This window comes from Lipophrys pholis (assembly GCF_963383615.2).
Source record: "Lipophrys pholis genome assembly, chromosome: 9".
In the NCBI taxonomy this organism is placed as follows: Eukaryota; Metazoa; Chordata; class Actinopteri; order Blenniiformes; family Blenniidae; genus Lipophrys; species Lipophrys pholis.
Window position 1 is genome coordinate 15,320,256 of NC_137639.1, and position 24,192 is coordinate 15,344,447.

At 42.8% G+C, this 24,192-nt stretch overlaps 1 protein-coding gene across 1 annotated transcript in view; it reads left to right on the forward strand.

Annotated features, from left to right (window-relative positions):
* Positions 1-24,192, forward strand: part of LOC308114424 (eukaryotic translation initiation factor 3 subunit H) — a 58,241-nt gene that overhangs the window by 7,849 nt on the left and 26,200 nt on the right. The window contains exons 2-3 of the mRNA XM_080471292.1: positions 524-680; positions 22,196-22,363. Coding sequence (XP_080327418.1) covers positions 524-680; positions 22,196-22,363 — 325 coding nt within the window. The remainder of the gene's footprint in view (positions 1-523; positions 681-22,195; positions 22,364-24,192) is intronic.

Below are 24,192 nucleotides of genomic sequence, written 5' to 3' on the forward strand. Positions count from 1 at the left end.
TTTATCCGTCTTCCATTCTATACCGCTTTATCTTAAGGTTTTTGCAGAAATATTTAGCACATGCTGTTAAAAATGTTTAGTGCTGCATGTTTGCGCTTAATTAAAAATTTCTTTACCTTAAATAAAACAATATATCGATTTTACTTCCCCGTAATTTTCTGTACATTGATGTGAGCTTAATGTCCACTGTGAAGGTGATAACTTATTATCAGTAAGTTTAAACTTAACTTCGGACATTAATTGGAGTGTGTAGGAAAGCAATAGCAGAAGAAATGAATAAATCTGTAAAAGAAGTCATCTGTCTTTAAAAGAAGGCGCTCTACCTAAATAACTAATTGAGTTGGATAACATAAATCAAATAACAGGGAAATGCACAAACAATGGGCTCGAAAATCGATGAGCTCTGGGTCAGAGCAGGAAATCACTTCTGGGAAGCCGTTAGTGAAAATAGTTTAAAGCTTGGACGACTCCCCCTCTGCTGGCTTTTCTTTTGCGGTGATGCTACTCCTGTCTGATTTCACAGGTGGTGCTGAAGATCATCAAGCACTACCAGGAAGAAGGCCAGGGCAGCGAGGTGGTCCAGGGCGTTCTGCTGGGGCTGGTGGTGGAAGACCGGCTGGAGATCACCAACTGCTTCCCCTTCCCCCAGCACACCGAGGACGATGCTGACTTCGATGAAGGTAACTCGGAGTGGTGCCTGCACGTCCTGTTTTTGTATTCCTCTCCTCCTGCACACTCGCAGCATAACATCGCAGCCGCGTCTGAAATGAATACTCGTCAATGCCACTAGAACCGTTGTTGAAGTGGTTGCTAAATATATGAAAGCGGGTATTCGAATGCATCAGTAACTTGGGGGCAAATTCTAAAGCTTCACCAGATAAGAGCTCCTTTGTCATTTAAATTCAACTGCATGTCAATATGAATTGCAAATTTGGATGATTGAGTTTTTGATTAGAACAGAGTTCTTCAGTTGGTGGACCAGATGGCACCGCAAATATTAACTAAAGTCATTACGCTGACAAATGTGAGCTGCTCTTGGGTGGAAATATTGTATAGCTTGCTGCTATTTCTTTCAGTCGTGTCCTTTTCTCTTGAGGCAGAAAGTTAAATTGGATACTGGTTGAGTTGTTTCATTAAAGACAGCAGAAAAGCGTGTGAACACAGTCCAGAAACCCTTCTGGTAGTTTGAAGTCCAGCAAAACTGAGAGCAAACCATCCACAAAGAAAGAAGCGGCAAAAAAAAAATTTGCCTCTTAACTTACGGATAAAAAAAAAAAAAAAAAAGCACTCTTACAGACATCCGCTCTAATGTGCTAACTCACCTGAGAACACCTTTCACGCTGCCTGCTCATTGACCGTACCTGATCCAGAATGAACAGATTCTTTTCTGCGGTTTGTTGGCTGCGTATGGAGAAATACTACAGCGGTACAGAAAGGTTATTGAAGACATTTGTTCAACTATGCTGATAATGAGCTTCAGATGTTGCCTAATTCATAAGTCTTCATGACGGTTAAAAACAATTAAAAAAGATACACTGGAAGTTATCCAAAGGCGAACCCAGAAAAGTGTCCATGAGCGAAACCTAAAAAGTGTAAATGTCTGTGGTCGAGCTGTCCCTGTCCTGTTCCTGTGACTGATTAGACCCAGTCAGCAATCGGGAGTGTGTGTGTGGGTGTGTGTGTGTGTCAGTGTGTCATCCTTTTCAAAAACCTCTGTTGCCAATAAAAATACATTCCTGTCAACAGCTCGGTAGAAGTCGATGTCTTTTCTCTTGGATGTGTGTATGTGATGTCCCCAGGATCCGTCTTTAAACACAATGCCAACATCTAACTAAGCTAACTAGCTGTCAGGTGTCCTGCGATGGCGCTGCCTTGGTTGATGTGTGAGGTCATCGGTGCAGGGCTGCAGTCCCATAGTCTTTGTGTTATAGGTAGGGCGGTTCAAGTATGTATGTGTTTACCTTTTTTTCTTTTTCTCTTATCAAACACATATACCTTTTTCCCCTCCTTCTTTCTCCTTTCAATGTTTGGTATCAAAGGATGCCATGTCCTTCGTCCTCTGCCCATTCCCCTATCACGCCTTGGCGTAACCCGCTCCTTGTTAGAGCAACACAATTAACTACAAGCCACACATGCTGTGGGATGGCTGGGTGGATGGAGAACGGGTGTGGTGGACGAAGGAAGGGGAGGACATCCCGATTTTAACAATCCTTGACCACTAACGAGCAACTCTCAGAAATTCAGCAGGATACACGAGCACCAAAGGTGGCTGAAGGTTATTAGTGTCAGGTGTGTGTGTGTGTGTGTGTGTGTGTGTGTGTGTGTGTGTGTGTGTGTGTGTGTGTCATGGCTTGTTTTCTTGTTGACTTTTGATGTGCTGTCATTTCCCTTACAGTTAACAAGGGCTGAGGTGAGTTGCACCTCGCTGTGAACCTTGGAAATTCAGAGCTACAATCGAACTCCTCACCGCAGGGATTGTGATCGAGCCGCAAACGGTGACAGGCTTCACATCATCTGACAGTACAGAACCAAATTAAAAAGGAAAATTTGATAGAAGTTATTTATGTTCGGCGCACTGTTTGTTGTCGACTCCTACTCTTTTGGACTGCACCACAAAGTAGCTGACCGTGTAAACTGACAACCCTCCTGTCTGACATCCTGTTTCTGTCTTTGCCACAAGAAATTCACGCTAAATTTGATCCACTGATTGAAATCCGCGGAAAGACAATTACTGGGATACGTAATAATGTTAGACAAAACATGAAACAGGATGTTATGCTTCTACATTTGGACATTTTGTTCTAATTCCCCCCCAGTCTGAATCATCTACCCACACACATAGCTGACCAGCCAAGTCTCCACTTCAATTGCTCTCACCCCATCAGACTCAGCAAGTGGACCGCTCCAGTACCTCTCAGTGATGTCTTTGCAGGACTTTTACAATCTGTTTAAATTAAAAAAAAAAAATTCTTCAGCTGGAATAACATTAGTAACGGCGAGTGACCACCTTAAACTAGCAGGTTAAACTGTCGTGGGGGATGTAATGTCGGTTGTTGCTCAGTGTTGCTTTGGCTGAGTTGATTGTTCCTGGAAGTAATGTTTCAGTCAGAACTCCATTATTCTCTACAATGCAGTCTCTTTTTTTTTTTTCTTCTTCCTCCAGAGAACTTGGCAGGAGACATGAAGGTCACACACACACACGCACACACACACACACGACTCCAGAGGCACAGTAGGAAAAACAGTTTTTTGACAGCTGTATAAATTTTTGATGCGCTTCCAACCGATTATGTTTTGAACCTGTGTCTTTTGTATCTGTAACCCAATCTCTGACTATTGTATTGACTCTCTGGAACATGTCAGCTAATCGTTACACCCTTAGATAAAGAGTTTGAGACTTTGGCTGTGGAAAACTCTCTCACACACACACACACACACACACACACACACACACACACACACACACACACACACACACACACACACACACACACACACACACACACACACACACACACACACACACACACACACACACACACACTCAACATTATCAGTCAGTCGGGGTACATGTTGCCTCCTGGATCTGCTTGTGTGGATGTGTTGGTCTCTCTCCCGTTTGAATCTGAGTAGATTTGGCTTCTCTGACGTGTTAAGCATACATGGCGTGGTCCTGTTACACTGACTCACTGGCTGCCGAAGAGCTCTCTGATCAGAATGACTCCTCCACCCTGTCAGTGATGCGAAGACAGTCGGGATTGTCAGCTTTCTGACAACGGGTCTTTTCCGTGAGTTTGTGGGCAAGCCTTTTCCCGTCCGTGTCGGTGTGTGTGTGTGCGTGTGTGTGCTATGCTGTGTTTCCATCAACAGGTGCCAGTGTGGAGCTGTACAAGCAGGCCACTCAGTGGCAGCAAATGTGACCAAATCGAGTAGGGTAGGGGGGGTAAAGGTAGAGAAAGAGTAATTGAGTGCGCACAGTAGAATCTGCTGCAGATTAAAAAAAAGAAATAACCTTGGCTGAACCCCAAATCCTCCCATCTCATGTGTCCTTGCACACTCCGTCCTTGTATCATTGATAAAATGTATAGTGATAGATGTGTAGAACTGCAGGCAGTTACTCTTGGCAATTTTGTGAAATAGTTGCACTCAAGGAACATGTTAATGGTGCATGTGGGTCCCCTTCTTTTGTTGGTGATGTCAGCAATAATACAAAGAGAGCCATCCCGGTTGAGGGATTATTATAGATGTGGGCATACAGAAGATTTACATCAGACCATGCACAATAACAATTGTGAATCTGCTATCCTGACATGCACACGCACACAAAAAAAACCACCCCATGATTTTACAAGAGGATTTGCATTTATCAGGTGCAACAAGAATTTTAAATCACTTTTTCTTTCCGATGTTGGATAACACTACATAAACTGATGATATGATGGTTAAGCAGAATGCCACAGTCATGGTAATCCCACAGAGTATCGGCAGTGCTCATTTGAAGGTGCTCGTGTGTTTAGTTCACAATATGGATTTTCTTCACCTCTGCCCTCTTGTCACCACATTCGCAGTGTCACCTTATTGAAATGTCAGTGCGTTTCACATTTTGACAGCGTGTGGGCGTTTTGTTTTTTGCCTTCCTTGCCTGTTTTGCTATGCACCTGTCTATTCGTGTACAAGTTTACAAAGACCGGTTTTCAATTTTTTAGACTCCCACCAACTGCTTCTACAAAACCTGCAGGCAGATTCTCTCAATCCCGAGTTTGAAGCGCAAATGCAAACAAAGTTCGCTGCCCTTTTTCACAACGTACAGAAGTGACACAAGTGAAGTGATGCAGCAGGATTTCTTGCTGGCTCAGCACAAACACAGATATGAAGAAAAGTAGCGCAAAACAAGTCAAAAGGGGAGTTATTTCCTGACAATGGAAGCAAGAAGTAATATCGTATGGTCCAGCATCTCTTTGTTTATCCCCTTTGGATTAGTCTTCTGCATTATCCTCATATTCATATTTTAGCCTTAATTCCACACACTATGGGCAGAACACTGCTGCACCGTAACTCCTGGCCAGAATTCTGGAGTTTAGGTTTCTTGCCCACTGGTTTTGATGAGGGTGGGGGCAAGGGGTGGCTTTCACTATCCCCACCTCAATCTCTTGCTGGTTCCAGGGATTTAGACCACTGATCACGAGCTCACTTCTCTAACCGCCTGATGAGCCACACATGCGCGAATGGTCGTGTATCGGCTAAAATGAAGCTGCCACAAAACCCAAACCTTTATTTTCTTCTGTGTGTGTAATCCACCCAGGGCAGCTAGTGTTGCTGCTCCTCTCCAGCTAAATGACAGCCGGCCTGCGAGCATTACTCTGCATTTGAGACTGAAAGTTACAATGTGTGAAAGATTATTTGGACACATTGGCGATTGACTCTCCTAACACATGATTTGGCAACAAATTGCCAAGCTGCTTAGTTTAACAAAACCATTATTTCTCAGTCTTTATTCACAAAATAAAGTTGAGTTTACAAAACACTCAGGAACCAATCATGATTTTTGCCATTTACAATGACGAATGTCGCCCGTGGCTGATCATATCAGCACCCGCTAATTAAAAGTGATTCTGACTAACTTGACGATAGGCCAGAATAAACCAGGCTGTTGGCGGGTTTGTGTGCTCTCCACAGTCTATAGTCTGCCAAAGATCGTTTGAGGTTAAAGAAGCTTCATGTGGCTGTACCACTATACATCCAGCAGTCAACAAATCGTGCCTGGAGTCAAGCCTATAGAAGCTGACGTGTCTTCTGCGGCTGACAAACATGCAAGTTGTTTATTTTAAATTTAAGATGAAAGTTGAGTAGCTTGCCACAATTAAAATGCACCTGCTGACATTTGAGCGTGTCTGGAACATTCTCAATTAGTCTTGAGGTAAATCAGGTATGGCTTGGACTTTGGTTCCGTCGATACCTGATCTATATAGACTTTTAGTGGTGTCAGCCTCACTGAGATGGCATTCTGAATACAGACGTTAAAAAAAGGGGGGGGGGGGGGCTCACTCGGCCTCATTGTTAATATCAGTTGGTTAGACAGCGGGTGAAGTTTGTCTTTAGTTTACGGAGCTTGATAGGGTTACTTTTTTTGGCTTGTAAGAAGGGACAGTATGAAACTAACCGCTGCTCGGTACCACTTCTGTTAGGAATGTTTGCTATTCAACCCATGTCACTAGTATTCAGCAGCAGGAGGAGGTATCCTGAAGGTAGAACAAAATTAGACTGCTCTTTCTCCCTCCCTTCACTCCCCAATAGCTCTCCTTTTCTCTCCTCCCTTCTTTTCCTTGTTCCCTCACTCTCACTGCAGGTTAGCGGTGCCCCCGCCCTCCTCTACCGCCAGTTCCCCTCTTCGTCTTCGGCAATCACTGGCTCGGTTTCCTTCCTGTTGTGGTACTCTTCATCCACCCTTTTATCTTTTATCCTCTCCTCCATGCCTGCCATAACAATGGGAAGATTAATTAAGAAATAAACTGTTTTGAAGAGAAATTATGAAAGCTCCCAACAAATGTCCTGTTGGGCTAATTATGCCCCAGAACTAGAGCATTTTATTTTTCGGGAAATTATGTCCTCAAATAGTAGGCAGTGATTTATTATTTTTATTTTTGGTTTTCTTTTTATGGATAACTGCGCTGGTGCCAAACAAGGTGAATATTTGAGATAATCCCTGCGTGATTTGAAGAAAGTGATCACAGGCTGACAGTAGTTGTTGTCAAATCCTCACAACTTTCTGAGTTTAATGCAGGTATGTTTTTGTATTTGATAAATTGAACTGTCATGTGTGTGCAGGGCAGTATATGTAGGTGTTATAAGAAGTTATTCACCCTTGAAACTAATTCTGAAATACCCCGGCCTCTCCTTCTGGCTGTCCTGCTGCCCCATGCCAAGTAACCAGCTCTGTGCCCAACACAGGTGGTAGGGGCTGCCAGGCCCCCTATCTGGCCTTGCATCGTGCTTTTGTTTGGCCCGGAAGATGGCAACAGTCGTCAGGCCTGTGAGACAAACAAGTTTTTAAGGGTGCCTTTTTTGCAAAATGGCCTTTATTCAGTAATTGGAGGCATGTTTATTTTTTTCTTCTTTCAATTTATTTATTTATTTATTTGCATTTTTAGTGACGTGAAGGCCGAGCCAAGGAAGTTTTTATTTGGACTTTTGACATGAGACTAGATTACAAGGTTGTAACTATTCCAGGTCTAATGAGACACTTAATTAAAAAAAGACCATGAAAAGTTCTCTTGATGTACAAACAACCTGTAGTCATTAACAAGGTTGATTTTTGCTGATTGGCACCCTCTTTTCAGCTTGTTGTTTTGTTGTTTATGTCACTCCCGCTGATACTGTTTGAATTACTCAGCAAACCAATTAGCTACATAACTTCAGATGGGAGGGAAGATGATTGGAATGCGAGATAAAGAAAAAAGCCTCCCTGCAAATCTGGCTGCTCAGACGAGAGCACTAAAATGAACTCAAGATGTCGAGCAGGCCCTTCCAAAATCTCCCTTATTTTTCTGTCATCATGAGCCACCACGACTTGTCACATGCTAGAGTATGGTCATACTATCAGTCATTATGTTTACGTTACACATAAACGAAATTGTGTTCATCCGACTAAAACCACATTTTGAAATTACACGTAAAAATGGAGCGCAACTGCAAGCCCACATTTCGAAGTTTGACTTGTGCACCCTGATGCCACAATCGCAAGTTGAATCACTCCTGCTTTTGTTCCGAGCAGTCAGACATTAACGTGGCGTTAAAGCTCTGCGCCAAATCACCGGTCTGATCAGAAGCTTGTGGCTCGGCTACTGCAGTCTGCACTGGCATAGGTCAAATGTAAATGGACCGATACTCACTGCTGAAGAGTGTACATTACCACCGACCTGAGTCCATAGTGGCTACGTGATTTTAATAATAAACCAATTATATTTTCTCCATGTACACCGCGACATAGGCAACAGTGTGAGATTAAACAGCTTAATGAAGCTACAGCCATCCCATGTAAATGTATTGAACGTCTGTTGTTTACACCTGTGGTGATGTGTACGGTCGAGGAGCCTTAATAAAATACATCAAACGCTCTGTGTGTGTCTACACTCCTGCAACTTCCAGAGAACCTGAAGACAGCTGCATTTATATTCCCTACACACCAGTCGCTTCATGTGGCTGCTTGATTGACATCTTGGAAACTCTGCTGAGTTTTTAGGGTGGGACAAATTGCATTTTTACCATTTATATTACCATACAGATTGAGGTGACCTGACATCACTCCAAGCGAAGATTCACTCAACTTCAACTTGAGCTGATGTCTGATCAAACAGAATAAGTGAAATATCTGTGTTTGTGCCGGCGATGTGAGAACAATATTTATTTTCCCTTTTTTTATTGCAATTGATCTGCTCCACCAACACCCGGTGGCACACACCTTCTGCAGGAAGGAAGAGGCATAAGCAAATTTTGCTTAATTCACTCTTAATTGGCTTGTTTTTATTAACTTGTTTGGAAAAGTGATGTAAACAAATTACGGCTTTTGCGTCCTGCAGCCTCAGAACCCTTTGTGTTTCCACTTTAGAATTAAACTTCACAGTGGCTTGTAAAACATTAAGTCTCGGCATAGACAAAGTGACACACTGAGCTCGCTGCAAGTACCTGATGGTGCCTCTAATCATTCTACTTGTCTTGGTTCGTGTCTTGCATGAGTATAAAAGATGCATTAGTGCAGCTCACACAAATGATCTAAATTTTAAATTATGCCGTTGTGACACAAAAAAATGGTTCAAGTTAATTACATAGAACAATTTTTCTTTTGTATTAACCAAACTTCTGTTTTAGCCCACTATATTTAACTCAAACATACAAGCATTGTCTATCAAAACCACCACCGGGTGCTACACAGCATAATCATGATCAAATACTCACCATATTATTATTTTGTGTATATACACAGTTGGCTTAAAGATTAAATGTCTAGATCCTCACTGGTTGACACCAGAAATAAAACTTTTTTTTTTTTTTTTTTAAACCAGTTGGCATTTTGTTCACGTACAATGCCACTTGCCCATATTCGGGTCTGCAGAGCCAACCCCCCCCCCCCCTTGGGAGTGCAGTTTTACAACCGTACTGTGGGGAGTTGGTGGAACATCCTCTAACAAAGTACAAGGTAGCATTGAGGCTGCGTTAGGAAAAAGATGGCTTATAATCATTCCGCTGGAGCAAAGAACAAACCAATCAACTCAAGCATTTGGATGATATTATGGATGAACCATTTGCTGCTAACTAGCTGCGGTCAGAAACAATTGATGTTGGCCAGTGAGAAATGTGACTGGGTTAATGAAGTATATTACCCCTGAGTACACAGTGCTACATTTGGACTGCGTTCAGAACATTTTCCTCTCTCACCTAGTGTTACTGTTTCATTTAAAAATATATATATATATTTTTATAATTGACAAGTTAATACAAAGTACCATCCCTGTCATAGCTGTCAGATGTCATAGCATTTGTTCTCTATTACAGGGTAGACATGCCCCTTCAGTGTGCTGAGAATCTTCTGCGCTGCCTTGTTGCTGCTTGGCAGCAAATCTGCATCATCTGGCTCTTCTCCATCCGTCATTGTCCATCCAATGGTGCTTGACACCTCCACTGAATATTCGCCATCTCCTGAAATGTTAGATGACTGCAGTCTCCTTGTCTCTTTTCTGCACCCCCCCCCCCCCCCCCCCCCCCCTTCATTTTCCTATGGCCTCTTTGGTCTGCAGCAGGTGTTCTGTTATTTATGAGATAGCTACCTTGCTCTTTGTAATACGGAAGGAACCAAATTTGAAATGGATGCAGAGCCAGACTGGAGTAGCAGCCAGCTCCTGGCCCTGCTTCAGACCCAGCAATGCTGTGAGCAGATTTGTAAAGTGCTCACCAGGATGATGTAGGAAGATGTTTTCTGAAGTGGAGCACCCACATCATAAGGTGTGATTAATGTTAATGCGCACCTGTCGGTGCAGGGAAGTTCCTGTAAGTCAAATTCCCGCTGAAGGATAATGATACGGTGATCACCAAACAAAATTAATCATCTTCATAAAATGTAGCTCAGGCATGTTGTAGTTTCAAAAGATTCAAAGTTAGATTTAGTCTTTGCTCAAATGTTCTGCTCAGTGTGATTTTTTTTTATTTTCTTTTTTGGTGGGGGGGGGGTTGTTAACTGCATCAAGACGGTGCAGAAATGACTAGTGTCTACAGAAGGTGGTGTTTGTAAAAACAAAAAACAAAGTTAATCTTCTTAAACTCTGGCTAAGTGAAGGAAGTGAAAACACAAACAGAACTAATTAAGGCCAATTATATCAGCATTTTCCTCCAGTCGGGGCTGCCGGGTTAGTCCTCACTTTTCGGAGCTTTAATTGTCGTCAGTGGCAGACATGTTCTCAGTGGGTTAATTGAAGTCAGGGGGATTAAAAATGCCTCTGCCATGATCTTTTTGGTCTTTCCTGTAAATATACTGCTTGGTATGCGGTGAGGTGTGCACATATTGTGTTTAAGAATCCGTGTGCTCTCATTCTGATAAGGTCTACCTTGGGGTTAGCCCTTCAATAGATCACTCTACCTGCCCCAAATAGGAAATTGATTTCCTCCTTTTTTCCTTGCCCCCTCCCCCCTCAGTGAGGCTAATTACAAATCACTTGGCACGCCACCTTTAAGGGAAATCTCTAAACATTAAAGATAATATGTGTACTGTACGAGGATTTTGGGGGGCACCTTGGTTTTTTTTTTTTCCCTGAAAGATTCTCCCTCATTGTTTTTCTCCCGTTTGTCCCCAGCCTCTCACTTTTCTTCAGTGCTCATATCTATCTCTCCATCGTAGCTCTCCGGCTCTCTCCAACTGTAGTGTAGATCTGAGACTGGCTGTTAGCGGCGAGCTAGGCCTGTATCTGCTTTTGAATGCTCACCTGGCGTTATAAATCAAATGTGTGAGTCCCTCGGGTGCCGTCGCCATTGCCATCAGTTCCACTGTTTTATTCATCTGCTCCTTTGTCTCATCACGATTCTGCCCCCACATTATATTTTGTGCGTGTCTGTGTGCGGATAGAGAGGGGTGGGGGGGGTCAGAATGCATTACTGCAGACTGCTTTTAAACCAGGTGGGCTGTAGGGAGCAGAGGGATGGGGGGGTAAGAAGGATGTGACAAGAAGGAGCGAAATGGGGGAGGAGGGTTAGAAAGGCTGAGTATGACAGGAGCCAGAGGAAAGGAGGACTGGGAGGGCAGGTATGTGAGGAGGTGATGGAGAAGAGTGAAACCAGAAAATGAGAGCAACCGAGTAAATGATTGAGAGTTGGAGCACAAGAAAAGGGACATAGAAGATGGACAACCAAAGTAAACAGTGGAGAGATAGTGGCAGAAAGTAACAGGTAAAGATGAGGGGTGCTTCAGTTGACTGTCACCCAGGATGGTGTAAGCACAAGATGAAGAGGATTTTCATTTTCATTTTCATAAGATTGAATGTGTGAAATATTTCCCTGCTCCGAGCTGCTCTGATGGGCTGTGTTAATCACAGATGGGCCTATGTTTTCTCATGCAAGTTTTATTGTAGCAAAGTTTTTTTTTTGGCTGTTTTGACACAGGGGATGTCACATGGGAGACAAGGGATGTGTGTGTTGGTGCAGTTAATTGCCCCTGCATAGATACTCCATCCTGTATGAAAGTGGTTATCTGTGAGTACATGAAGCGAGTGCATTTGTTGAACCTCGTGTAACCAGCGGGCAAATAACTCATAGTATTTTATGAGCTGACATGCAGAGTTTAACAGGAATGGTTAAGAAGAAGGTCATTTCTGTTTACAGCTGTTAACATTTCTGAGAAAACTCAACACGGCACATTGGAACATTTTAAATTATTTACACGTTTTATTGATTTGAATGTTTTGTTGTTTCTTGGCTTTTCGGGACCGGATAACCTGCAGTCGACAGTGAATTGCAACGGCTCTGTGGCCTTTATACAACACACGCAAACACCTCATTTCCCATACAAGCTGATAAATCCAGCATTGATGTGGGGACTTCCATTTTGTTCCATTCAAAAAAGATGAACCAGGGTTTGCATTGATGGGGGCAAACACGTAAGGTTTCCACTGCCATAATTGTTTCCTTGTACTCGCTGGGGGAAAAAATAACAAAACCCTGTGTCAAGTGGTGCTGTCAAATGTGCACATAGTGAACTTGTCAGTGTGTTATGCACACAAAGCAGCTGCCTCACCATGCTCTTGCTGTCTCTGGTGCATCGGCGCCTCACTGTTTGTGTTTGTGCGCCTGTTTGTAAGGCGGTTTGTGTGCCAGTCTGTACACACACACGTGCAAAACGGAGGCAGCTCTCCGCGGGGCTTGCTTAACTAAGATTAATTGCACCAAATCCACTGTGCCAGGTGGAACACGGACCGCGGTGGGTGCACTCTTACAGACACTCACAAAACAGGCACACACATCCCATTATAGCCTCGCTGCTGAAAATTAGCCTCGCGCCTCTCCTGACACCCGGGACCAGACCACAACTCGATACCACCATTTACTCGCCAACAAGTCGCACATTTATCACCGCTCCCTCCTTCCAACGGATGAATGAGCAGACGGACAAAATGCCACTTCAGAAGGACAGGCTACCTGCTCTCTCACATCAGCACCGGTTGACCTCAACAGTGTTGGGAGAGAGAGAGCGAGAGAGAGCTTCTTTTCTGTACGGACATAGTGCGTCTGCAGTTGTAGCGGCTCTGCAGGATCACGTGGACTGTGACATATGATACAATTTCTCTGAATTAGTGGGAATTAAAGGTCAGTGCAGCCAAGGTCGGTGATATATTTACTGCACTCTTAAGCACAGGGATGATTAGCCGTAAAAATGAACAGCAATGTTGATTAATTTCCTGTTAGCATGGCCGTCCACATGGAGAACCCCCCCCCCGAATGAAAGCCGGCTCATTGCCACGCTTTTGAGAAATGCTGATTGCCCTGTCGGGTTACACCTGTCCTCGTTGACAGTGCCATTAAAATTGTTCCGACGGAGTCAGCGTGCCGGAAATGATGATTTGAGAGTGAAATACGGTGTAGAAACAACCTATGTGTCACATTTTGACAGCAAACGTGAATCAGACTCGCGCTTCCTCCGGCTGTCCCTCGAGCAGAAGATGTTTAACTACTTCAAGGACATGATGATGATCATTTGGGTGTTATTATTCACTTATTAATTTATATCAATTTAGACTTTAATAGGCAAGGTCGGCCCCTGACTCATCACTTTACGGTACACACACACACACACACACACTGCGGTGTGCTCACTTAGCAAATTGCATTCCTTGATGAAAGACTGGTGGTCCACCTCCTTCCCCTGCTTGTACCTTTTGCACCTTTCTCCTTTCTTCCTGAGCATCTCCATTACAGCCTCTCGTGTAGCTCGTGGTGATGTTGAGCTGTCGTCCTCATTAATCCTGTGGCTGTGTTGATATGCAGATACAGTATTTACAATATTTCTTATCTGTACCTCTCAGCACTGTAAGATCAACTTGAGTACACTTTCATCATCTTAAGAATTCACCCCATTATTGTTATCGCTCCCTGCTTCTGCTGCTCCTGCTTTATATAGTTTTTACCAGCAATTTGAGTAAAACGACAGACCTGATGTATTGCAGCTCTTAGTGACACGTCCAACCAGAAATATACAGTACCTGTTCCGGAACGTCACAATATTTACAAAAGAGCAAAATAGAACCTCTGTACAGTTGACTAGACACTGTTATTCTGGAGTCATTCTGTATGATAATATACCATTTAATAGACTTTTTTTTTTCTATTGAAGACACACTTGAAAACTGCAGCTTGAGAAATAGCCTAAAGCTAGACCGTCTCATATTCTTATTATACTAAAAAAGAAAAAGAAGAAAGAAAAAGATTTCAGGTTTTGTGTGCTCAATAAATGATAATTTAAGCAAGTTATATAAACAAATGGAAATTAACTGATGCTGTTTTATAGCATATCATGAATTCTATTTAACTTGAACCATTGCATTTGTACCTATATGTGTTGGCTGTTGTAGGAAGAGTGTGGAATTTTGAAATAGGCTCTGTCACCATTTATGATTAGATAGATTACATTTGAAAATATGCCGTCTGTAAATATTTTAGTGATTCCCCACTTCTCGAGTATTTATTCTTGTATGCCCACGGTTCAGGTTTTTGTTTTTGTTTTGTTTTTGTGCGAAACTAGTTCACCAACTCTTTCAAGGTTTACCTATTATCCGTCTTGGCTGGTTTCATCCTTCAAACTATATTTTTGTGAATATCACGCAAGACAATGCTCATTCTGTTTAGCTGTTTCAGAGGAGGAGTTGAGGGGTAAAAGGATTTTATGCAAGATTGAATTGTGTCCTCTGATTTGCCGTACCTTCTGTAGCTGCTGGCTGACGAGCACTAACCTGCTCAAAGAGGTGGTTGTATGTATGAGCCGTGGTGGTAAGGTTTTATTATTATAGGTATGCACGAGAGACAGAGATGGTAAAAGAGCAATTGAGGGCAAATAAATCAATTCCAGGCTGGAGCACGCAGCAGTATAGCTCGCCCTGGGCCGATGTTTGTTAGCTCAAGGCCTAATTGGTGTATTGTAGTGTATTGTGCCAGTGGGACAAAAGAAGTGAGCCCAAACTATTGTGACTTCACTCTTCACCTGGCAACCTGTTCAAATTTTCAGTTAATGGCCTCTCATAGAAGAAATGAATTTACCCTTTTAAGAGTTTGTTCATAAATGAAAACAGATATGGATTATTTGTCAGTCGCACCTAATATGCTGCTGCGTCCTTGAGAGAATTCAGTCGGCTCTTTGCCCTACTAGTTATTATGTAGATACAATTTCCACTTTTCAATCTGATTACGTCACAGCTCAGGAGGATTAATTATATTGACCCGAAAGGCACAGGCTACCAATGAAACATTGGGTCTTCCGCTATTTGGGAGTTGATAGATCACCAGTGATTTGTAATGAACTCCAGCGGAGGAGAAAGGTGCATTAAAATCATCAGGCATTCTCTGTTTCCGCTTAGGGAATCTTAGCGAGTAGCGAGGTTAAAGGAGAATGGGTAAAGAGGAAGGCAGCACACGAACAACAAGGCAGAACAGGCACCTAATTTCAAGGCCTTCTAACATTCAGATTTTCTTAGTTTTTTTGGAGTCAAGAATGGCACGCTGATTTTTGCTCGGCTGCATATGGTGTTAAGTCTGATGTATTTCTAGAACACTTCATGCTTGTCACTGAGGCTTTTAAACAAAACGGCAAAACAAATGTGTAAACATGGAGAAGGTGAGGAACCACTCTTTTCGGAGACTGCCGCCGAGTAAATGACTGTCAGAATAGAGTGCAGGGTAAAAGTGGGTTGTCAGCTGTGTTGAATGAATGGGTCAAGAGTGTGGACTCATTAAATTAGGGTTTGTGTGAGTCCCGGGGCTAAGGAGAGAAAAGAAAAAAAAAATAGAAACAGCTGTGGTGCTGCACCCTCAGTCAGCACGAACACCGGTAGAATAAAGACCCAAAGATTTGTTTGGTTTTTGTCTGGCCTCTGCAAGTATTCATGGCATGGCGAGATGAGCATGATTCACTGTCAGCACGGAGTGAGGAATTAGCCATTTAGTCCAGTCAGTGAAACGAGCGTCCATATCAGTCATCTGAAGTCACTTTTCCTCTGTTTTAGTGTCAATTCTAAGAAGACAGCGATGGCTGACAACAAAGTAAAGCTCTACATTGCATATAAAGATGAAATACGATAAGAAGCCAAACAACACACTTGACTTTGACCACCGATGCGGAACATCACTTTTAAGAAAAATCTCACCTTTTTTTTCTTTTCTTTTTTCCCCTGAAGCCTCAAAAGCTTAAACTACCCTTGATCAGCCTTTTTCCACATTTTAACTTCAATGCAGCAATTTAGAGATTTTTTTTTTTTCTCTTATTCAAAGGATAATCAGTGTATTTTTTTTTAGGACGGTCTGATTGGCCCATCCATTCTCATTTGAAACTATACAGATTCCTTGTTCACTGAAATCAGGTTAGGCCAGCGGAAATAAAAAGGTAGCTCTCCGAGCATCAACCATTCAACGTCATTTAATTTTTTTACTCATCTACTTGACTTTAATAGGTAATAATGGAACAGTGTGCTTGCATGTTTGTGAGTGCGAATTAGTTAAACCACAGAGACTTTCCAGGCAAGACCCCCCCCCCCCCCCCCCCCCCGACATCCCGTCAGTGTGGTGATTAGAATGTGTTGTGACACACAGATACATTCATCCCCACATTCGAAGACACACACTCGCACACATCCCACTGCCCGCACTGTGAAGTTGTGGCCTGCAGCATCATGCAGGGTCTAATGCAGTTCACCTCTTGTGTCATTGAGTATTAGAGTACGGGCAATCTATCTGGTTCACGGCAGACACACATGCACACACACATGCATGCACACACTTGAACTGCCTTGTTGATTATGGCTCTTACTATTACTGCCCAAGGTGAGGAGACTTGCTCCCAGCTGATAAATACATCCACTCCTCGCACGCGCTCATGTACGCAGTCACACGCTGTCGCTTTACAGCGTGCAGTACACGATGTCCCCATGTCCCTAAGCAGCACACATCTTTTCTTTTCCGGCAAGTTTTCCGCACATTTGAGCACACACCTGCTCGCAAACAAAAAGCGCGGCCACATTTTGCTGTGCCAAGCTCTTGCGCTTTACCATCACGTTTGGTTTTCTTCTCCCAATTCTCTGTTTCCCTAAAGTGAACTCATGGTTTCACACACTCTGCTTTATACACACACATACATTTTGTCCCCGTTGAAGGCATACACATCAACCACGCTCTTTTTCCTGTCACACACACACACACGCACACACTAAGGGAATGGGCAGACTCATTCCCCGTCTGGCCCCGGGACCCAGATTGATTGATCGGATAGGCGGCAGGGCAGCAGAAATGAGTAAGGAATAGCAAGCGGGTGGTGCACGCTCCAACCTCCACGCCTTGATGATATTGTTAAATTGGCTGTTCTCAGCCTAATGCTGCAGTTATGTCGGCAGAACTTTATTAGCTGCCCTGGTACTGCAACATCGAAGAAGGAGTGCTGTTTCTACCTTTTTATTTTTTTTAGGGCTCCCATTAAAGGTGTCAGACTTTTCTCCCATGGTGTGACCTACTCAAAGCTACTGTTGAATTTCATGGACCTGCAACCTGCTGTGGCTTCTAGCGTTGTTTGAAAAACAAGAGAAGAGGAGCAGAGATATCCATTATGCATCAGCATCTTTTTTTTTTTTTTTTTTTCCATCCTCGTTGATTAATTCGTTGACTATTTCTCAGCATGTGGGGTCACACTGGTCCCATGTGAGTGGGATGTTCTTTCATTCAGTCAGTCATCCGGGTAACTCTGTGGAGGCTAGAGGCTTACGGTCGCCTCCTCCCCAGTGTTCGTTGAAGAAACATTAACGCATTTATCACTCTTCCGATTGCCTTTGCCCAAACACTGATCTCTCTATCTTCAGCCAAGCAATGAAATTGCAGCTCCCTTCGCTTATTGGCACCAGAAATATAAGTCGGTTAGTGTTTTATTCGTGTAAGGTTTTGCTTAACTGTCATGTCTGGCACAGTTTACCTGTTATGATCGTGCCTGGTTTAAGAAGACAAGGCAGCTTATCACAACAATGACCTTAACTTAGTTTAAGGTAATCCATTCAGGAAGTTGACAAGCCTGAAAACACCATGCCAGGACGATAAACCATAACCTCAGAGTACTTCAGCAGCATTTAAAATCTCTCAAAGTTGTGGAAGATTGTGATGAGACTCTTCCAAGGACTCTTAAAACACAAAATATTTACAATACATACCTATATAATTTGCTAAGTTTTTACCGTTTTGGCAACGTTTTTGCTTGTCACACTAGTTGACTATACCGACTTAAAATATTCATTAGTTTTGTTCCTGGCAACACATTTCTAGGGTAACTTAATACAGAAGGAATAAAGGTTTCTCTTCGGCTTCATTATTTCATATTTCACTTTAAAGTATCAGCGAGTCTTTGTGATGCTTACACAATCATTGAATAATTAATTGGCCACTCATTAATGTGAACGCATCAGGCATTTTTGTTTTGACAGACTAACTTGAGAGCGACTTCTCTATTTGTTTTTACCACGGTAGTTTTTTTTCCCAGATTCTTATCTATAAAGAAGATTTGAAAAGATTTTTGTTACCAGTGAGGGATTAGGCGGCAATAAAAATAATTGTCTTTTTACACCTACCTTTTATTCCACAGATTGCGAGATATCCAGAGGCTTTACTACTTCAATATATTGCGGAGTATACACATCTGAGATGGTCACACAGTTTGTTTTTCTTCCGCTTTTCTTTTCCCCACAGCCGTAATTCATGGTTTTACGAACAAACAAGGTAGTGATCCTGTGGCATTTACAAGGCTCTGTGCTTTGTATTAGATCTGTGGTGGATGAGCTGGCTGAACTGCCACTGGCCTGTTGTCTCACTCAGCCGTCTGAATCTCAGCCTGAAAGTGCATGTGTCTCTTTCCTTTTGACCTGACTGCAGCGCGTAGTCGTCACTAAGTCAGCTAGTCGGCCGCAGTTTGTTGTGGAAGCACAGTGTCCTCCAGACAAGTATGGGATGTTATTATTTATTATTTTGGTGCAAATGAGTTAGAAGGGTTGTGCAGTATATTTCATATTCACGTGCGCATGGGAATCATTCACATGTGTTAGTCCACCGGTATTAAACTCATGCATGTAAATATATAAACGATACTTAATTTGAATGCAAATACCTTTTGATACGTATTGCTAATATGATCATCCATTATAATAAGTACATGAAAGTTATGTATTGTCTAAAGTCCTTAAGATTTCTTTGACTCAGACATTGTCTGAGTAACACACACATTCTCAAAGCCAGAGCTCAAATAAAACTTAAACAACTGTAAAATGTATTCTCTGCAAATGAACCTCAACTTTTTAGCTTCATTAGCTCCGTACTGAAAAGTGGTTTCTGAACATGTTGCTGTTCGTGCAGAATCGACTCTTAATTCCTGCCAACAGCTGCACTCTGTGCATGTGCCCTGTGCTCAGTTGCTTTGTGGCTCTCAGTTGCTCAGTTGACCCACCAGCTTCAGAAAAGCACTGCAGAGACCAGTGCTCTTAAACCTTTTTGGAGCCCTCTCTGTGCTTTTGAAATTCTCAGCACTTGAAAAAGTCATTTCATAACCTTCCCCAGATCCGCGTCTTTTCACAGCCGAGTCTTCAGATTCTGGTCGTCAGTTGAAAAGAGCCTGGCTATATAAATGCATCTTGAGGATGCTCGGAGAGATTTTGACCCAGTTCCCCCCTCCCCCCCCCCCCACATTTTAAAGTGTGTCTAAAAGAAATCACTGATGATTATGTAGCTAAGCCATAATGTCAGACGAAGGCAAAGTCTGCGACTTTGAAGTCCTCCCGAACACACTACACATTAGCAGGCTAATCGAAAAGCAAAACAAGGTGTGGTGAGTTTTATCGGTTATAGTGAGGTGTGTTGGTGTAAAATGATACAGGTTGAGGGAGTGGGTTAGTTTTCAGGAGACACTGTCAGTTTTTAGTGGTATCACATGAAAACATGCTCAGCTGTTCAATGCATTTCCTGATCTCGCTGTCGTCTTATCTAAAGCTCCTCACTTCCTTTGACCACCGGAGCATTACTGGAGAAAATACCCTTGCATTTACTTTTCTTTTGTCGGGGGCTGCTTGTATTTTGCTCTAGTGTTCATCAATTTGTATAGAGTGAATACACTCCTATTTACCACATCCACATCATTGAAAATGTTCACGTCGTCTCGTGGCATCATTTGTGTTTGAATCGAGCAGAAAACCTTGCCTAAATCAGAGAGCCACCTAAAATGTGACTTTAATATAATCTTATAAAACAAGCTGTTTTGACTCGGCCTGTCAAGATAGTGCACACACAAGGGTTATAAAGAGCTGTGGAGAGTTGTCGATCAGATAAGGGAGGAGAAATGGCTGATTAGTTTTGCTGCCTCTGTTGTCAATCCTCCAGCTTTTGCTTCAGAGACAGATCACTTTGTGCACAATTTCCCTGCTAATGATAGGGTGTAGGGGCAGGTATACGCATCAGTGGAGACTGAGAGGTAAGCACCCATACTGATGGGCAAGTGCAGAGACAGATGCAGTAGTTAGTTGCCAGGCTGCATTGCCTCTCCATTGAGCGTGGTGTATTTTGGAGTCTGCTGCTAGCCTGCCCCTGGGCAGAGCCACTCTCTAACATACCTATTTCCCGTCTGTCACTCCTTCTCCCTCTGTCTTGTCTTCACGCTGTGCGTTTTGCATCCAGGGTTACCAGTCTCCTGTCCCTCCCCCTCTACTTTAGTTCCCACACACCTCTCATTCATCACTGTAAAGTCACATTAACATGCTCGATTCTTTCCCCCACCTGCCTTTACCGCCAGCTATCTTTTTTTCTTAATGAAGTTTGACATGCACGCACGCGCACACACACCTCTTGTGATCCTGCCTCTATGGTTAAGAATCACAGCTTAAGAGACAAACACACACGGTGTCGGGGCACCACCTGACACCACCACCATTTCTTCTTCCCGTGAATTACTCCTGCCCACCCCCATATACCGTATCTTCGACAATTCTTCTCCTACTCTCTCATCCGTATTCCCTTCTCCATTTAATCAACTTGCTTTTGTCTCACTGACCATGTCAATCACAAAATAAAGGGGCTAGATTAAAGGGGAAGATTGGTACATCTACCGCGTCCCTGCAGGACAGGCTGTGAATAGGACCTCTGTGTCTTTCTGCCCCATTCAGGGTTTCTATCCAGATGTTCTTGAAATCCGGGGGTATGTTATCAGAAAAGAGGATAAGCTCCTCTTGGTGCACTCCTGCAGGTGTCTAAAGTCTGATGGTGAGATAGTTTTCAATCTCTTGTGCAGCATGGGGCATAGTTGTCTGTGTGTTGGTGGTTTGCTCTGAGACATGTTCATGGTGATTATTCGGCATCGTTATTCATGACACAGATTGCTTCAGATTCCACGGCCGATATTAACATAGCCCCGTCTTTGTGAAATTGCAGCATGAACTCTGCAAGGTCAAAAGCCTACAAGTGACCAAATAAAATGTTAATACATTCCGACTGAAGTTGCTCCCTGCTTTACATAACATCACCACCAGGGGTCGAATTCAGGCCATTAAAAAGAAGCCAAAGGAGAAATGTCATCCTTGTAATAAGTGGCATTACATTTTTCTTCCCTCGCTCCCCTTTCTTTCTCTTCTCTGCCTCTGCCCTTTTATTCTTCCTCCTCCTCCTCACATTCACACCTTGCGCCTGTCTTTCCGACAGTCTTCACCTTTCCATCTTCATTTTTTTCCCCTCTTTCTATCTTCCCCCCCTTCCCTCTTTTCCACTTCCCCAGTTTGTTCTTTTTAACAGCCCCAGCAGGAGAGGGATGCGCTCTACAGTCCGGGGTCTAGGGGGCCACAGCTGCCCAATCACAACCTGATTTATCAACCTCCTCCAGCTAGCCTGCATACAGATACAGTTTTGTTCACTTGCTTGAGCTGTTACTTACAGCCAGCAAGGCAGGTTGTTTGTATTTCTGGCTGTGCATCCTTAGGATGTGTCTGCTGTAATGAAATGGCTCCTCCTGTAATGTATCTCGCCTCCTCTGCAGTAAGCGAAGCCTGTCTGTATCCATCCAGCTGCTTTTTTTCCCTACCAGGATATATTTACTGACATAAGGAATGAAAGGCTGACTGGTGATCCCGGCTGATATTTGTTTTAGAAATCTCAACCACAGGCACATGATAACAGAAGATTAAACCTTTGTTTTTCTTAGTTTCAGTGCATTTGTCCTTCACATATCTCTTGCTCATTGTTTCACTGTATTTTTCATGTCCCCACATACTGCTTGTGTTCATACAGCTTGTCCAGGTCCAGATGGAGACTAGATAATGTGCAAATCCAAACAACAACAAAAAAAGAGAGAGAGGAAACTGGTTTAATTGGAATTCATTCTGAATTAATGTTTCTTTTTTGTCCTCTTTCTCTCCCCCTCCCTGTTTTTTCTACCTCTTCCTGCCTCTAGTTCAGTACCAGATGGAGATGATGCGTTCTCTGCGTCATGTCAACATTGACCATCTGCATGTGGGCTGGTACCAGTCCACCTTCTATGGCTCCTTTGTCAGCCGAGCACTTCTTGACTCTCAATTCAGCTACCAGCATGCCATTGAAGAGTCAGTTGTACTCATCTATGGTAAGTAGTACTGCACATGATGACGCTTTTTCTTTTTTTTTTTTAAACTCCCAATGAGGGCATTTTCATCCAACATTTACTTAAAATGTTTGTGACAAATCATCCAAACAAAGTTTATTACAAATAATTGGAATCAGCACAAAGTAACTGACATAAATCAAAATGATTTCACGAGAAATCTTGTTGATGTAACTAAACTTTTAATGTAATCAAGATAGTGGTCACCTGATATGTAGCCCCACTTAAATTTAGTGTATTTTGGGGTTGTCCAAAGTTCTGATTCAGAACTGTGAAGAGAGCTCAATCCAACTGGGTGACGACTTTCAAAGTGTAAAACAAACAAAAAGGAACATTTTACTGTGGAAAGTAACTCCTGTTCTGAACTAATCCACTAAGGGGGAGCACTTTATGAGTAAGAGTAGAAGACATGACTGATAACACTGAGCCCAAGATGGATGTATATGAGAGGTCATTAATGCAGCAGTGAAACCTCGCTAGCTTCTTTAAAGGGAGTCATATTATACATCTTTTCAACAATTTCACGTGTGTGTCGTTGGACCAAAAATGTTGTATTCAAAGTTTATTGTACAGCAAATCCAGCTGTTCCTTGATTTTCAAACATTTCAATATTTGATAATATGAGCTTCATTCAGAATCTGCTGTGTCTGTGTGAGCTCGACTGGCTCCGTCCACACATGCCCATCTTGAGAAGAAGAGGAAGTACTTCCTCTTGTGGTGCCATGTCCTAGACCAGAGCTGCCTAATTGTGGGAGGGCCTTCCTTGATTGGGAATGGCTCAACCCCCAATGGCATTATATATGGTGTGATATTTGATTCTCTCATTGGAGCACACACTTTTTAAAAATTTAAACAAGCCAGGGAGAGAGATGATAGATTTTCTTCACTTCTGGGGTGTCATTCCAGGTATGGTGACCCATATTACTTTTGGAAAACCATAAGAAAATGATTAGGACCACTTTAAGGCTGCAAAAATGGTCAAGATGTTTCTGCAGTGAAACTCGTATTTTTCATATTTTCTTCCTTCGTGCCCAGCTGAGATCAGATTGGGCTGGATGTGGCCCCTGAACTCAAATGAGTTTAAAACCCTTGGCTTCAACGGACTACACGGGAATATTTTTTTTTCACCATGTTTTTGATAAGACTAAAGAGGAGATGCACTGCTATATTGTTTACCTGTCACACAAGCATTCAGCCTTTCACAGACCAGCACTAATAAAAGAGGCTCAGGCCAGTTGGATGGTGTTTCAGGAAAGAAGGACAATACCTGCTAATATCTGAACTAATACCCCCCAAAAGAAACGAAGCTAACCTTGCACTTGAAACAAAAAAATAAACTGTTCTGCTTTACGTCGTCCCCACTGGGGAAAAAACCCCACTTCTGCAGTGTTGTTGTTAATCTGCCATTTAGGGTTCTTTGTCATTCACATTTCAGACCTGATTAAAGTGAATAACTTTGACTTGTGGCTGTTTAATCAAGAAGTATCCAAGAATAGGACTGCCATCGAGAAGTCTTAAGATATTCTGCTGAGGTTCACATTGGAAGTGTCTGAGCAGTAAATCAGTCTGACAGATGTAGGGAAGGATTAGTTGAGGTAAGCACAGATGTTTTAAAAACAGTCTAAATCTAAACATCAAGATGGTTAGAATTAGATTTTCATTTTAAGATGAATTCCTGTAACGTCATCGAGCACACTTCAAATAGACTGAAGGGCTTGAGAAATGTTTGAGTACAGATCTGCCGTAATGCCATTTCACACAGCTGAAATGTCGATGTGGATGACCTTCCATCAAACCGCATTGTGGCGGAG